This window comes from Sceloporus occidentalis, unplaced genomic scaffold (genome assembly GCF_023333645.1).
Source record: "Sceloporus occidentalis isolate IW3139 unplaced genomic scaffold, rSceOcc1.0.p SCAF_3, whole genome shotgun sequence".
NCBI lineage: Eukaryota > Metazoa > Chordata > Lepidosauria > Squamata > Phrynosomatidae > Sceloporus > Sceloporus occidentalis.
The window spans coordinates 45,706,002-45,723,132 of NW_028316983.1; the positions used below are offsets into that span (position 1 = coordinate 45,706,002).

At 41.2% G+C, this 17,131-nt stretch overlaps 1 protein-coding gene across 5 annotated transcripts in view; it reads left to right on the forward strand.

The window, feature by feature from the left end:
• Positions 1 to 17,131, forward strand: part of SYT2 (synaptotagmin 2) — a 200,348-nt gene that overhangs the window by 171,092 nt on the left and 12,125 nt on the right. For 4 of the 5 annotated variants that reach the window (XR_016280403.1, XM_089514301.1, XM_089514302.1 and 1 more), the window contains 6 exons: positions 320 to 548; positions 2,589 to 2,749; positions 9,972 to 10,100; positions 13,194 to 13,361; positions 14,915 to 15,082; positions 16,395 to 16,512. Coding sequence is in view for 4 of the 5 variants with exons in the window: in XM_089514301.1 (XP_089370427.1) it covers positions 341 to 548; positions 2,589 to 2,749; positions 9,972 to 10,100; positions 13,194 to 13,361; positions 14,915 to 15,082; positions 16,395 to 16,512 (952 nt within the window). In the remaining variant the exon portion in view is untranslated. The remainder of the gene's footprint in view (positions 1 to 319; positions 549 to 2,588; positions 2,750 to 9,971; positions 10,101 to 13,193; positions 13,362 to 14,914; positions 15,083 to 16,394; positions 16,513 to 17,131) is intronic. The other variant, XM_089514304.1, reaches the window with a different exon arrangement.

The following is a 17,131-nucleotide window of genomic DNA, read 5'->3' on the forward strand; positions in this document are numbered from 1 at the left end:
TCACCATAGACAGAAAATAGTGCCTGTTGAAATACACTGGTTGTTTAGTAACCAATAATAAAAGTCTGCCAGTGCTGAGCATCATTATGAGGCTTTGACTTCGGTTCTTTAAACCAAAGGCCAATTCAGACCAGCTAAATTTTACATGCTGGTTATATGATGAATTCCCCATATGCCCTCCTGTCTGTGTAGTCGACTAGTTTTTCCAGCGGTCATGGTGACTGAATGTTTCAGAGCACTGTCTTCACAAAAAGTAACATTTTCAAGCTCTAGTCTGGAGGGTCTGGGATGTTATTATCAAGCTTGCTTTGTTTTTCAGAGAGTCTGAAAAACAGTCAAGATGAAGTGGAATCTCTTCAAAAAACCTGCCAACCCTGAACCCATCATAGCTGCTACTACAGGTAGTCCAGTATCTCCAACTACAGCAGCGGCACCACCAATAGTCTCAACGGACAACACAACACAAATCTCGGGCCCAGTGGAGAGCAAGGAGGATGTGTTCGCCAAGATTAAAGAAAAGTTCATGAATGAAATAAATAAAATTCCCTGTAAGTAGCTTGTATTTGTTATTCTGCCTTAGGAATGTATTTGGGAGACACCACTGTGGTGATGCCCAAATTATTTAGGTATATTAATTCTGAAGAAATTAGTAGAGTGGCCTGAAATATTGGCTGGCATTCTGTACTGCAGTTATGGATTTGGAACCTGGAGTAACAGACCCATAAATACTCTGTATTCAGTAACACTACATAGTCACAATCTTGGGGCTATTCCCACAAACTGTAAACACCCTTTCACCCCTCCCTAACAGACAGCAGCCACATGGAGCACAAGAGTAGAATACTTTCAGCTCCTTCCCATCAGGGAGTGAGGCTCCAACAATTGGAAGCTGTACCTGGGTGAGGAATCTGTAGGAGATGAGCAGTTGAGTGAGAAGGTCCATGCCTGTTCAGACAGGAGAAAACACTGAGATGACAAATTTTTTAAAAAGGGGCTTTTTATAGCCCATGCCAAGTTAATGAGGCCAGCTGTGCTGTTTTATGGCCAGCTGTAAAAGAACTCAGTTGATAGAACTTCTCAGTTGATAATATGTCAGATGCCCTTGTCAGGACTTTGCGCTTGACTCTACATACTGTTTCAGGTATTCTGGCTTTGATTTTAGCTTTTGGGCACTGTCTTTGGATGGTGCTCAGCTGGACTGTTTTGGTATTTCTGATTTGAACCATGGACTGTAATTGAAATTGGCTTCAGCTTCTTAGATAATGGCAGCATTTGCCCAGCTTGAGGCACTTTAGCTCCCCTCAGCAGCTAGGAGGTTATACAGCACTGTATAAATAAACTTTAATAATAGTAATAATAATATCTCCAGGACACTTGGCAGACAGACAACACAACAAGCAGGACCCCTGTTACCATTCCTCATCACAGCCCCACTAGCTGGTGGGAAGAGGCTGGAAACATCATACTCCTTGTACCCCAGTCAGCAGCTGGCAGCCCTCCTTTACTCAATACAGATGCCAGATATTAAGGTGGGCTTGGGAGGGGGTGCTCATGACAGGAGACATTATTTAGTTGCACATTCAGAACTAAGTAGCCGATGTAAAATAGCAGTGAAAGTTGAAGCAATGACAAGTAAGAAAGGCGAGGTTTGTGGGAGAGTTAATGAGAAAACCTATTCTCTCAGATCTGTTCTAATCATATTAATTTTAGGGTTTAAGAAGCTGGTTAGAAGAATGAGAATTATTTCAGTCTATCAAAATAGGCAGTAGTCCCATATTAGAAAAAATAATATGGATATGAATGACACTACCTATATGGACCTAGCATGTGCTATCTCAGGCGCTATACATACCGGCAGATAGGACGCTCTCGTCACATGCTAGGGGTTGGCTGAGGGCGCACCGCCCATATTGACCTCACCCCTAGCACATGACGGGGGCGTCAAAATGGCAGCGCCCTGTATAGATGGGTGCCACCATTTTGATGCAACAGACGCTTAGTATCCGCACATCTCGGCACGTTTGTGATGCCGCAAGTGCGCCATTGGCACATTGTGGCATCACAAACACACCGCAAGAAGAACCCGCTTTTTAAGGGTTCTTTTTGCTCTGCGGGGAAGCTCCGTGGTCTGGAGGCTGTGGCTTCCCCGCGGAGCAAACCAGGGCGGCGGGAGACCATCCTTTTTGGGCAATCTGTATCCCGCCTCAGATACTTCTTGCTTTCAGCATATGGCAAACTGTCCCCAGGTTCAGAAGACATAAGACCTTGTATTGAACTGTGACTATCTTTAGTCTTTGTTTGTTTGTTTTTAAACTTTCATTTCAAATGGTTACTTTTAGGATTGTTTTTAAGGTAAGCTGCTCCAGGGATGGAGTGGATGTGTGGTTAGGCTAAAGAGGAGTGTAGAAATAATCTTTAAAAAGAAAAAACCCAAACAGTACTATCTGCAGGGAGTCCTACAGCTACATTCCTTTCACACAAATTATAATGAAGCCCTTCTTATTTTGAGACCTCTGAGATGTCAGTGCCCTGGATTTGCTTTGTATTCCTTTAATATATATATATATATATATATTTCATTTTTACAGTGCCACCATGGGCCTTGATTGCCATTGCTGTAGTAGCTGGGTTGCTGATCCTTACCTGCTGCTTTTGCATCTGCAAGAAATGCTGCTGCAAGAAAAAGAAAAACAAGAAGGACAAAAAGGGAATGAAAAATGCCATGAATATGAAAGACATGAAAGGCCAGGTGAAAACATGCCTCTTTGAAAAGATCAGTTGGGAGACTGTTCTCAGCACAGCCCAAGGAGCATTTGTTTGTGTTTCTGAATAGCTCAAGTCCTGAAGATCAGGTCTACTGGAATGCATGTGCAAAGAGTCCAGTTCTTTACATGCAGAAATGATATGAGGGCCTCCCTCAGGATGGGCCCAACAGTGGGGTCTGAATGAGGTGTGACAAATGATGCCCTAGAGCCTGCTATCTATATTTTGTCATTGTCAGGTTGAAGAGTTAACTGACCAAGCTGGTCTCCCTCATCAACCAAGTGTAACTCTAGGGCATTTATCAGATGAGGTTTCTGCAGGGGCTTCTGAAGATTGGGCCATTCGCATTGACGTGATAACGAGGATGTATTTTCATACCTGGTTGCTGTTACATTACCCTTCCGAACTGACAGGGAATTGAATCGAAGGAAGTCACGTGTTGCAGATTCAGGCAAAGCGAAGTGAATGCAAATTGTAGTTCCACACCGGTGCATAACATGGGGGTTCCAACGATTCGAATTGGGATGCATGCCCAGTGGGGCCCTGAAGGCATCCTGAACCTTTGCACTTCCGGGGGCAGGAAGGGAGCCTGCCTCCACTTTCATGCAAATGTTAGCCTCACCTGAATGACAGCTCCCCCTTTTTTCTTTCTCCCTTCTAGTTTCCCTTCCCTGGCAGCGAAATTCAATGTCAGAGCCCCATCCTCCTGTCATTCAATTGCCTTCTCTTAGGTTGCATCCACACTGGGGAGATAATCCAGTTTAACTCCAGTTTAACTGTCCTGGCTCAATGCTATGGAATTCTGGGAGTTCTCTCCTTCCCTTTGTAGCAGTTGCCTTCTCTTATCATGATCGGGGCAAATGCAGGGAGGGATAGAGGTCAGAGCATCCCCACCCCCTTCATCCGAGAGTGAGAAGGAGGAGGAGGAGAGGAAAGAGCCGAAGGAGGAATGCAAAAAAGGAAAATCTGACAGGAGGCAAAAGGGTGACAGGAGGCAAAAAGGGGGTGACTGACGGGGTCAATTCAGGGCAGGTCAGGGGAGCACAGCAAAGCAAGGCTCTGGTCTCCAGCAGGGACCTTTCCCTTTGGTTTTTAATTTTTTTAATTATTTTTCTCTGTCAATGTACATATTTTTTGCAATGTATACATCTATATTTAGATAGAATGTGGTTAGCTGCTTGTTCACTTTCCCTTCCATTTCATGATGGTTTCCTTGCTTAAAGGAGCCCTTTGCAAGAAGAGTACTCTGCCAAAAAACGTTTTTTCCTTTGGAATGAATTGCTGCAATGCAATCCAAAGGAATGTTGCAATCCGAATGTTAAAAATGTTTCTCTGTCCAATTTGGCATATTGTCAAATTGATACAGTTTTTGCTATTGTCTCTAAGGAAATTGGGGGGGAAGCCTAGGGAAAGGAAAAAAATGCATCCTTTTCTGGCATTCCGAGGTGAGGAATTATTATTATTATTACTATTATTACCTGTGTATGAGGCATTCTGGGGTGGCAAGGGAGTGGGATACAGGGTACAGAGATGGCACTAGCTTGCATTTTGGGATTGAACATGGGGCCAAGGGCAGATCATAACCTGCACTGACCCAAATGACCACAACACAAACACACACACACCAGAGATTTTTAATCTGATGACAGAATCTGCGCATTCTGGTGTCTGGCTCTAAAGGAGGTGGAAGCAGACTTCCGATGCCCAATGAGTGCTGCAAACGTCACCTCCTGGAACTTAAGAGCCTTTATATTATTATTATTATTATTATTATTATTATTATTATTATTATTATTAGTGTTATATGCCTGTGCTGCATTTCCCTTTTATTCCCAATTGATTCCATGGGTCTACTTTAGTTGGAACTGACAGGTCACTCTCTCTCAGCCTCAGTGACCTGTCAGCAGGAGGAAAGGGGTCAGTTCAGTTCAGGCCAAAGGCAGGGCATGAACGGAGCTCCCATCAGGCACCTTCCCCCCCCCCCCCCCGTGTGTGTGTGTGTGTGTGTGTGTGTATGTATGAGTGTATGTGTGTGTGTATGTGAAATAGATGAGAATGACAGGAGCATAGATGTAGATATAGATGTGGCTGAAATGTGTGTGTGTGTGTGTGAGAGAGAGAGAGAGAGAGAGGCAGGGAGAAAACGCTTGCTGGCCAGCTCCTCTGCTGAAGTTGCAGTGGGGAAGGAGTGGGAAGGAGAGAGAGAGCCCTGATGGAGCCATGATCGCTCCCCAGCCCCGGTGGAAGCAAATGGGGCAAATTGCAGCAGGGCATCATGGGAGATTTGCAACCCGGGGGTCTTTGCAATGGTGGTCAGGAGAACAAGCAAATTGGGATTCCACACCAGACCAATTCGCAGTGAGATCGTAGAGAGCCCCAATGCGATTCCCGTCAATCCCCTTATTTAGCGAATTGGCCAAAACGTGCCAAAATGAGGAGCCAGTTCGGAAGTCCCGTGGAAGCCCCGCAGATGGGGCTCCCATTGAAATCAACGAGGTATGGAAATACATTCTGGATAACACGTCATTTCGAATTGCCCAATCCGCAGGAGCCCCAGATTTGGACTGCAGAAACCCTGTCTGATAAACGCCATGGACAGAAGCCAGGGATCTATCAGAGGATGGATGAATAGTTTATTAATATCAGAGATGACTTCTCAACCAGAGTCATATAGGCGCATGACAGATCGCCCGAAAAGGCCGGCCTGCTGGCAGCCTAATTTCCTCCGGAGGAAAGCCGCAGCTGCCAAACCGTGCGGCTTCCCTCCGCAGGAAAAAGAACCCAGAAAAAACTGGGGGGTTTTGCACTGAAGGTGCAACATAATGAGTGCACCACTGGCACACTTGTTACATAAGTGCCATGCAGTGACGTGTGGATGCCGTGCGATACTTATGTACCAATGGTGGTGCCTGTGTACACAGGGTGCCACCATTGTTACGGCCCCGTGCCGTGTTAAGGTTCGGGACCATGTGGTTATCGTGTGGTCCCTAACTCTAAAACTGGCACCAGCACGGAGATTTTGCATGGTCTGTACCATGCCATAGTTGCTTTACAATATAAAACAAATGGCAAAAAACAGAAATACATAGTTATAAGCACCAACAGTAGGAATAAATTTCAGTGCAAGTGCATCAAGTGTATTTCTCATGCAAGTATAAAAAACATACAAGTATAACATGGTTATATTTTGTAGGCAAGTATGAGAATATCCAATGATATATTTCTTAGGCTGAGGCACATATTTCCAGCATGGAAAACTATGTCTGACCCTTCTAGATGGGCCATTATGTAAAATTTTGCCATTATTAATACCCATACCTCGAAGGACTTCAAACTTTTGCTTCTTCATGATCCTTAAAGTTACTTCCAAGAACTAATAATTAATAATTTAATTAATATGTCCCTGGTCCTTTAAGCATTCATGCTAAAGAGTTATAGTGCTTTGATTTCACTTTAATTGCCATGGTTCCATCCTAGGGTATGTAGCTTGGTAAAATGCTAGATTACAAATTCTAAACACCCCTCCCTAAACTACCAATCCTAGAATTCCATAAGAAGGGACCAGTAGAATAATAGCAGTGCAATTATGTAGTGTGAATGGGCCCTCAAAATTGTTGTTTAAAAAAAATGTTTCCAAGGTAAGTCCAGCCTCCTGCTCAGTGTAGGTTCTGCAATGGAGAATACAGTTGTATCATTCCTAAAAACATTCCTGTACAACCTCTGTTTAAATATTTTTTAGTGAAAATATGGTCTGTTCTTCTAACAAAGAGCTCATAGCGTTACAATTTTTTTTGCCCTAATTTTTAGCCACAGTCTGCTTCTCTTTAGCCTTTCTGATATTGGAAGGCATCAGTGATGTCTTCTCTTATTCTTCTACTCTTTGGGCTAAGTACATCCTGAGTATACACCTTTTGAGAAGGACAAATAAGAATGGTTATTCCTAGTTTAGCAATTGGACTATTGTTGGTTGTATTCCATGAATCATTGCAACACTGCTAGTAGTAGTGCATAAATTGCATATAAAGTCAAGCTCACAAATCAGTATTATATCCTTCCACTTATGAACTAATCTGGGATAAAGGAAGGATGATAGGTCAAGGAAAGTGTGAATCTTTCCAGTGGTTAATCTTTACCCAGCTGACCAAATGCTTGTATTGTGAGCTGACCCTTACATAGTTCTTTATATATTACAAATAACATGTATATTTCAGCTTGGAACTGTAGTCAACATTCAGGGAAACTATTGTGTAGGAAAGCGCCCTTGGATTTTATTAAATCAGCCTTCCCATCACTTTCCTATTCATACTGATTAACACAAGCTAATGCCTGAGTAAATATTAATTGCAATATCAAGGATTTTCAGTCAGGAAATATAGATTAAATACTGGTGTGGGGTGTCTAGATACCTAATAAGCTGATTGATAGAGACATATAAATACGCTGAGACACGCTTCCCCAACAAATAGGAAAAGCATTGTAAGGATATCACCTAAAAGGCATTGTGCCATGGAATGAATTTGATAACAAAATCTACACCGAGACTGCTGCCACACTGCAGAATTAATGCAGTTTGACACTGCTTTAACTGTCAAGGCTCCATCCTGTGGAATCCTGGCATTAGGAGTTCGTTGCGGCACCAAAGCGCTTTGACAGAGAAGGCTAAATATCTTACAAAAATACAAATCGCAGAATTCCATAGCATTGAGCCATGACAAGGTGGTGTTAAATTGAATTAATTCTGCAGTGAAGATGCAACCTGAGTCTCCAGCCACAACTGTTACCATGTAAGAAATGGGTATGACATATGATTTCCCTAAATGTTTTCTGTTGGGATAGACCATGAGCAAATAGACAGAGGTCATCATCAGCTGTGCATATACAGTGGAAATAGAACCCTGTCTGTGATCTCTCTGGCTTGTGTTGAAATGCCACTACAGCCAACAGAAGAGTGCCAGCGGCAGGAGGCAGCACTGCAGCTGTTTTATCCTCTGTGGATCTTGGAAGCAGAAGATTACACTCACTCAGCAGATCATTACAACAGCTATGTGTCCTTTTGTTGCACTTCATTATTTGTTTTTGTTGTTCTTTGTAAAAGGTCCTTTCTAACAGCAGACACAAATGTCCTGTTCCTGAGTTACTAACTTTTATTGAAAGTCACATTTCCTTGCTCTAACCCCCACTCTCTCTCAGTCTCTCAGTCAGTCTCCTTTTCCCCTCTATGTATTTCTGTGCTTTTTGTTTCCAGAGAAACACAGGTCTAGCCATTACCTTCTGTCATTGTGGAAACACGTTTAATCATTAAAGGAGCAGATGCTAATTTAAATACATAGAGAATTTGGCAAACTAACTTTTGGGGTGGAAGCGGGTTGCACCATTCTCTAAATAAAATTAAAAGGCAGGCAAGACATAGTCTCTTCTCAGGGCCAAAGTACACATTATGTTAAATATCTTCTTTAAAAAGCATTCTTTGACTGGCCTTGTCTATTCTGAAGGGAAAGCACTTCTGGTGAGCCTCAATCCATATTGTGCTTCCACTCCCAGTCTATTTGGGGGCCCTGTGTAGATTTCCCACAAATACCTGCATGGTCAAATAGCAGTCAGAGGAGCAGTTCTGTTATTTTTGGTTTTTATGGGCCTCAGTGTATTGACAGCATTATCTTTGCCAGGGCCCCATACAGCTGCTTTCTCTTCAGAACAGAAATGGCCAACTTCCACAATTTCTTTTTTTAAATGCTTATTCTAACATGTTATTTGGCCCTCAAAGTGGATGTCTTACCATTAGCATCTTTCTGAACCATCCTATCCCATGCATAGTGTACCTTTGAAGGTGTGGAATCTGCAGTTTCTCAGGAGTACTTGGTGTTGTTGATGATTTGTGTAGGTTTTGCCTCTATAATGCCCTCTTCCTTTTCTGCACTCTCTTCATTCTCCTTCTGTGTTGTTCTGTCTCCATCTTTTCTGACTAACCTGGATGTCAACTCACGGTAGGTCTGAATGCAAACCTCATTTCCCTTTTAGACATAAAAGGGAAAGGGGAAGAGGGTTTATCTAATACAATGCTTCCATACTTAGACTTTGAATTACAACATCTAAGCTTGATATTGAACTTGGTGAAAGGTAAACAATTTTTTCTTTGAATTCTGGTTTAAGGGAAATTAAATTTCACAACTGTTCCTGCAAAGCTACCTAACTGGGAAAGTGGCTGAGTCCAAATCTGGTTTTGTTCTTACCTAAGTGGATAAAATCCTTATCAGATAACCTCACATCTAATAAAAAACATTAAATGAGTTTATTAATGGCTGGCTCTCTTTGTCAAGTTGACAAGGCCTAAGTATGGTCAATAAACCCTCCCTCCAAAAAGCTCCTTGCACGCATTTGTCAGATAACCCTAAAGAGGGAACCATTTAGAAAATACAAACTGATGATTCTTCATCCAAGTTCAGTAATGTTTAATTTTAAAAGCTTGAGGAAAAGCCAGAAGTATGCACCTTGTGGGGGAGGGTGTGTGCATGTATGAATGTTCAGATGTTCTCAGATGCTTTATATAGAAGAAAATGTTAAAGTTAGCTAAGGCCCCATTTCTTTTACTCCTCACTACTCTATCAGTGAATACCAGTAGCTGCCACCCTACAGCCTCTGAATATGCACAGGTATATGAGATGGTGATGGTCAACAGTTGCCAGTTGCATTACAAATCCCATCTTTTGATTCCCATCTTTGTATTTCCAAATGTGCTGAAGTTTTTTCTTTAATTCATTAACTGCCATAGTGTGTCCTACCTATATCTTTCACTAAGTCCACCATCCCACTGATAGAAGATAATTCTTTATTAGCATTTATGTAGGAGACAAAGTGGCCGCACACCATGCTTTTTTCTCTTATGAGTCAGTACTGGTGAAGATCTCCAGTCATCTTTCCACTTTACCTCTGGCCCCTCCCAAAATAAAGCTTTCTAAAGGAAGACATGTCTGTTTGAAAGTGTGGCTTTCAGATGCTCTTGAACTGCATCTTCTAGCATTCTTCACCATTTGCTCTGCTGGCTAGGGCTGGTGGGAATTGCACTCCAACAACATCTGGAATGGAAGTTTACATGTTTTCCACCCCTGCAATAAAGTAAGGCTCTGAAGAGAGATAATGTGTGTAAGGGGAACCTAGGAGCTCAACGTGGTATTACTTTGTATAATCTTGTGGTCCTCCTTGTCTTCCAGAACAAACAGGATGATGACGATGATGATGGTGATGGTGATGAAGAGGGAGGAGAAGAGGAAGAGGAGAAGGAGCCAGAGAACCTGGGGAAGCTGCAGTTTTCCCTAGACTATGATTTCCAAGCTAACCAGGTAATGTGCACAAGAAGTTCAGAAGAAATGTCATCCTCAACAAGGGGTGGAATCCCAGACGGCAAGACCAAATATCTCTATGTTTCTTTGCAGTTTCTTTCAAAATAGTAACAGGAAGTGATGTTACATGTTCCTGTCAACATTTAGAGAGGAAACCTGTGGTATTTGGGATTAATATAAGGCTCTCCAACCACTCCCAGGAAATCAATGCAAGAAAATCAGGAAATCATGATAATTCAATTAATATATTAAAAAGCCATACAGTTAACAGTATGAAACCAAGCCAGGCAGAGCAGTTGCCTAGTATTATCCCCACTTCCTTCCTTCTCTCTCTTGGACTCCTTCCAATTGGGTTGTTGATGGTAGATGCTCTATGGCAAGAGGCAGAGTTAGGTAAATTTACTTTGGGGCTATAAATCCCACAATCTCTTAGCCAGCATGATTATGGTAGTCATAGGATTCTGGGAATTGTAATCCAAAAAGTATTATTTCCAAGCTCTAGAGCATGCACAGTCTAATGAGTACAACAAGAGGCCTCAGATAGTTTCTTTGATTGCCTCTTGCTCAGTTAGCAAACTGGATATGAAAGCTGGTCTGAAAAACCACATTCTTTGTAAATTGTAATTTTTTTGTAAGTTTCAAATTGAGAAACCATGGTTCTGGCCATTGCTCTGCCTCTGAAGCTGGCATGCTATAGAGACAGAAATGCTCAGAAATACAAAATCATATTCCTTGATGAGTGTTCTCTGACAACATTGTCCTTTGAGCTCTAATCCCCATAGCTCATTCTCCCCAGTTCTCTGTGGTGTTTCCATGTCATGTTCAGTTCTCTTTTGCCAGTGAAAGATCAAAGAAAGATTAAATGTGTATTCTGTTTAAAGGCATGCCTAGGTGAATAGAGTTAACAATGACAATAGTTCCATGATAACATGTAAGCCTCAAGTTTTCAATGGTTATATTGACATCATAGCCCCCCTGTCCATTATCGCCCTTCAAAACCATTTCAGTATACCATCTCAGTCTTCACAATTAGGTATAAAGGGTACAAAAATACATCTTAGGGAATGGTCATGATTCATTGGTAAGATACAAACTTGAAAAATGTATGGTCCATTGATCATCCTTGGAATCTCTACTAAAAGAACCAAGTAACCTGTGATCCCTTATCAGAGATCTTCCTTTGCTTATGGTCATGAAGAGCAGTTTCAAGTCAGAATAATCAGCACATATGAGGCTCAAATATTGGGCCAGATGAAGTCTTTTTCAAAAACAGAAAGTGAGCAGGTCATGACCTCTGTCAAAAATGCCTCTGAGGGAGTGTTTGGGGCTATTTAGGAGCAAAAAAATAGTTTCATTTTTGTGTGGGGTGGGAGTTGCAGCCTAGCCTCCCATAGTTACCTATTCCTGGGGGAGGGGTGCCTTTAAGTCATTTCCGACTTATGGCATCCATGAGGCAACCCTATTATGGAGTTTCTTGGCAAGATTTGTTCAGAGGAGACTGAGACTGAGAGAGTGTGACGTACCCATGGTCAACCAGTAGGTTTCATGGCTGAGCAGGAATTGAACCCTGATCTCCAGAGTCGTAGGCCAATGCTCAAACCACTACACTACACTGGCTCTTGTTGGGTAGATGGACAAATAGTCTTACTCTTTAAGGAGCTATTCAATTATAGCAGGTGTGCCTATATATTTTTAAACATAAGCCATAGGCTGGCATGTTGTCTGAATATAACCAATGTCTATACAGAGTTATGATCACATTTTACATCCAGCTTTCCCCCAAGAAGCTCAGTGTAGTAACTTGCAAATAGCTGTGTTTGTCTGTTTCAGTGTAAAAGGGAAAGTAATGTAGCATTACTGAGACTGATTTTTTAAAGAATGACCTTGTGTTCATTTTAGATCACTTGCTCAGATGTACTTCATTCTAAAATAAATTAGTTAGTCTCAAAGGTGCTGATAGACTGATTCTCCCTCCCTTTTTAAAGATAGTGTATTCAATTCTCTCTCCACTTCACACCTTTTGTACTCAACAACAGTCTTGTGAGGTGAATTAGACCAAGAGGCAGTGAATGACCCACAAAGCTAATGAAATCTATGGCTCAGTGAAGATTTGAACCTGAGCCTCACCACCTTCTGCTCATCATCCTAAGCACTAAACCACAGTTAATGATACATTTGGAGACAAGTGTGGAAGAACACACACTAGACTATAGCAGAAATGGAAGGAAAGCCTTGTTTTTATGTATCTTCAAGTCAACTCCAAATTATGGCAAATCCAAGTCACAGTATTTTCTTGGCAAGATGTATTCAGAGATTTGTCATTGCCTTCATCTGAGACTGAGAGTGTGTGACTTGGTTGAGATCATGACTGAACAGGGATTTAAACCATTGTTTGCCAGACAACCTTATTGCACAAGAAAAGAAAGTGAAAATGGAGTTGAACAGTACTTACTTTTTTATGCCTTATTGCATGACATTGTAGTGCTTCAGTTCTCCTCTCGCAGGAGATGGTTGTAAAAGCTCGCCTTTTATCAAATTGATTTTTCCAGCTAGGAGAAAGACACACTTTTAAAACCATCTCCTGTGAGAAGAAAACTGAAGCACCTCCGGCAGTCCTTTAGATGCCTAGCCACCAAAAGAAAACCTAACTTGTTGGATCCTTCTTTTGCTGCAGTGACTGTTTGTATACTGTTTATTTTTAAGTTATGTTTTATACTGTAAATTGTTTAATTGCATTTTAAGGAGGGAGGGATTGGGGGATATCTAATGTATATTTTAATGTTGTAAGTCACCCCGGTTGCGTTGTGCAGAGGGGCGGGATAAAAATAAATATTATTATTATTATTATTATTATTATTATTATTATTACAATGTCATGTGGTAAGGCACCGAGAAAACTGCTACTGTCTGGCTCTGTTTCTGCTTTGTTTAGAGTCCTAATCCAACATTCAAACCACTACATCATGCTGGTTCTCTAGAGCACCTAGCAGAAAGCAAGCAGAACAAGCAGCACTTCAAGATTTCCTCATGCCATTTATCAACATTGACACTGTATAGCTTATCTGATTCCCGATACCTGTTTTTTCCTGACAGCTTACTGTAGGGATCCTCCAAGCAGCTGAGCTCCCAGCGCTGGATATGGGTGGCACTTCAGACCCTTATGTCAAGGTTTTCCTACTTCCAGACAAGAAGAAAAAGTATGAAACCAAGGTGCAAAAGAAGACCCTCAATCCAACCTACAATGAGACATTTGTCTTCAAGGTAAGTCTCTGTACAGCAGATAGATTACATACAGACTCAGCTAAACATTGGCATAGTTGTGTTTGTCTTCAAAAATATGGATGCTTCAACAACCAGTGTCCAGAATCAAATAGAAATGGAACTGTAGTCCAAAAGAAGAAACCTAGAGATTTCATGACTTCTGGTACAAGTGAAAGGTAGGCAGAATATACCAGGTTAGGAAGGGCTTTCAAAATAAGTCTCTTACTCTGTATTAAACATTCAGAATTACTGTTGATGTAGAAACCTACCAGTGAATGAGCACGATTGTTGGAATATACAGGTGTAATAAAACCAGTAGAAAAATTCAAGACATTTGAAGAAGATATACTAAAATGGCTGACAAAATTCAATAATAAGAAGTACAGCATGATGTACATTAGAAAAGCTATGCTTTATTGGCACTCCTGTATAGTATGATCATGGTTTGCATGTGTGTTTTTTTAATCTGTTAGGCTATGAGTTTTAGTCAAACAAACAATATTTGGATTCTATATTAGCAGTTAGAAAATAGGTACACTGGTGTGTTTCCTAAAAACATCAGTTCTTTGATTAAGTCATCTGCAGCACTGAAGGGTCTTTCACTGGTTGGGGAGGATGCCCTCTTTAGGAGGATATGGGCATGGAAGTCTGTTTCTGCATGGAAGTCTGCTTTTACTAGCCCATAGTCATGTGACTAACTCTAGACCCAGCCCACTGTGTTGTGTTGCCAAATTTTAATATTGTGGCAACCATACTTTATGCTCGCAGAATACTATCAACAATACACACTACATCAGAAAACTGATGCAAAGGGTCAGACCAATTAGCTTTAGTTGTTGGGTGTTTTACACTTTTGTCCATAATTTTCAAATCATTTCAAAAAAAGGTATCCATATACATCTTTGTACAATGACTCTCTTGCACAAACCAGCATGTTACCATCACAGCATACTTGCATGGCCAGGAAATAGGGAATTGAGGCTGCCTTCATAAACGTCCAGTTTATTCACAACTGCAGCTGCTTGGGGCTCAGGAGTTCCCCACAGCCCTGGCACAGATTGAAACATTTGTGGTGAAGCTGTTTTATGTGGCTTGAAATTTGAAGGAAGGATATTGACATATATTTATATTCCACCAGCTACCAAATAGAATCTTGACCTCTGTATAATTTTCTTAAGCTTGTTCGTGAGGCTTTAATTTATTATATTGTAGTACTAGTTTGATCTGAAATGTGCATTTGATTTTTAAATTCTTTCTTTCTTTCTTTCTTTCTTTCTGAATATTTTATTTTATCTTTCTATTACAGAAATGTCCAAGACATCTTGAGCAACATATTAAAATAATATATTAATAAAAGAGAAGAGACAGCTTTTATTAAAGTGAATGCTTTATTGAATTATCCTTTTTTTAAAAAGTGTGTGTGTGTGTGTTTTAAAAAGCTTAATCCTAAAGAATTTCAGCAAACTCTCATGAGACCATTCCAACATCTTTTTTGCTACCTCCTTTCCAATGTACTTGAGTGACTGTTGAACCCTTGTTTTACTCTGCTACAGATCCCATATCAGGAGCTGGGTGGGAAGACCTTGGTGATGGCCATCTATGACTTTGATCGCTTCTCCAAGCATGACATTATAGGGGAAGTCAAGGTGCCCATGAACACAGTGGACCTGGGGCAGCCCATTGAAGAATGGAGGGACCTAGAGAGTGCAGAAAAAGAGGAGGTAAGGGGGCAAAATGAAGAAGAGGAAATGGATCTGTTGTCTTCTGCTACTCTTTGGTTCTGCCTTGTTTTGTTGTTGATGATGATGTCTGTTTTGTATTTCTACTGTGAAATTGTGAGTAATAATATGAAATCTACAGAGCTACAAAAAGTGAATTTTCACAAGGGTATGCTTGCCAATGAAGATGGAAGAGGTGGGGAGCAATTCAGATGATTAAGAAAAAGCATCCGGTCTTGGATCTGAGGGGGAAAGAAATTAGGATGTGCTTATAGATGAGAGCCTAGAGCAGCCATATCTTCATTGTCTGAATTGCTTCCCTCTGCTCCACATCATTCAGCATCAGCTTCTCCCAGTGCTTGACAGCTGCCAGGAGAACATTTTGGAGTAAGCACAAATGGCTAGAGAAGCTGCTGGGGGTGGTTTTGGACAGAGCATCAAAGCCTAGACAATAACTCCCTGTGTTCCATGTAAAAAGAGATAAACACTTCAGTAAGACATACTTACATGCATGTATAACACTATACCTCCAAAAGTGCCGGCAATTTCTTATGCCTAGTCTGTTTTGAAAACCTTGTACCATGTGTGTTTTATTTGGAGGTTGATTCTTTGGATTTAAAATTCTGATAAGTGATGCAAGTTGAGAGAGGTGAGGGCAGATTCCTAAACCCTAATTTCAGCTAAACAGTGGCTGAATATATCCTGTAAACCTTTCAGAAAATGCATGTTTACATTATCAAGCATTTCCTCACTTACTTTGTTCCTCTGTCTCCTGCCCTAAGTTGAAGGTACACAAAAGGAGATCTACTTGTACTGTGATTAAAGACTTCACTGTCAGAAGTTTTTGCTTTATATCCATGTCTCCAAGTGTCATATTGGTAGTTGGAAAGTGGGCATATCCTTTGTATCCTCCCCTGGACTCCTATCCTGCTCAGACAGCCTACAGCCTACTAACCCAGCACAGAACACTTTACTTTCCCAGCAGAGGAGAAGGTGAGAGTGGTAATGGAAGCAGGAAGAGCAGCATTCACTTCACTGCTATGCTTTTTCCAGCCCAGTACCTTCTAGATGGCAACTCTCAATATCTCCACCCAGTATTGTCAATGGTCAATTACCAAGCTAGACGGAGACCCTAAATGTTGCAGACCAATACAATATCAGGTTGGAGGAGGAGGCTGTGCTAGCCATTTATAGCAGCTCAAAATTCACAGGGCAATATGAATAGCACCATTGTGTCATTCGTGTCTTCAGAGTTAGATTTGAAACATTTGTGGTGAATTCCTGAGTCTATTGCTGTCTCTTTTCCCCTCCACAGCCAGAGAAATTGGGAGATATCTGTATCTCATTACGATATGTGCCTACTGCTGGAAAGCTTACTGTCTGTATCCTGGAAGCCAAGAACTTGAAAAAGATGGATGTTGGAGGACTTTCAGGTAGATGCAGAACAACTTTATACCCACCAGGTGTCACTGTGAGCCTCTACAAAAGGTTTATCGAGACCTCCTTTTGCACACCAGGAAACAGAGCAGTTGTAATAGCTCTTGCTTTATAATTAAGTTATGCTGCTCAAAATGATCATGTGCCGAATCACTCTGAATTTTAGGCTGAACTTTAGAAGACCTAACCAGGCTGCTAACTCTACCCTCACAAAGCTTATGTGGTAAATCTGCTAACCTTTAAATGAAATATCCAGAGTCCTGAACCCCACCCTACACATAAGCTCACAGGTTGGATAGTGCCTTTAAAGTTCAGACTTTAAATTGATTCATCACCTTGCTGATATGGTAACCACAGGCTGCCACTGATGAGTATGGAAAAGCATTTAGTCACCAATATAAATCCTTTATTTTAAAATTTTCATTTGCTGCAACTAGAATTCAAGGACACTCCAGTAGTAAATGTGGGGCTGAAGGAAAAGAGGATAGATTGGCAATAGCAATCTGGCAGATCCCAAAGGTTCTTCTCCCAATGAGGTATATTAAAACGCTATATGTTGCTTCCTGGTAAAACTTCATCTGCTGAAGGAATGATCTTTACTTCCTTTTGGTAATG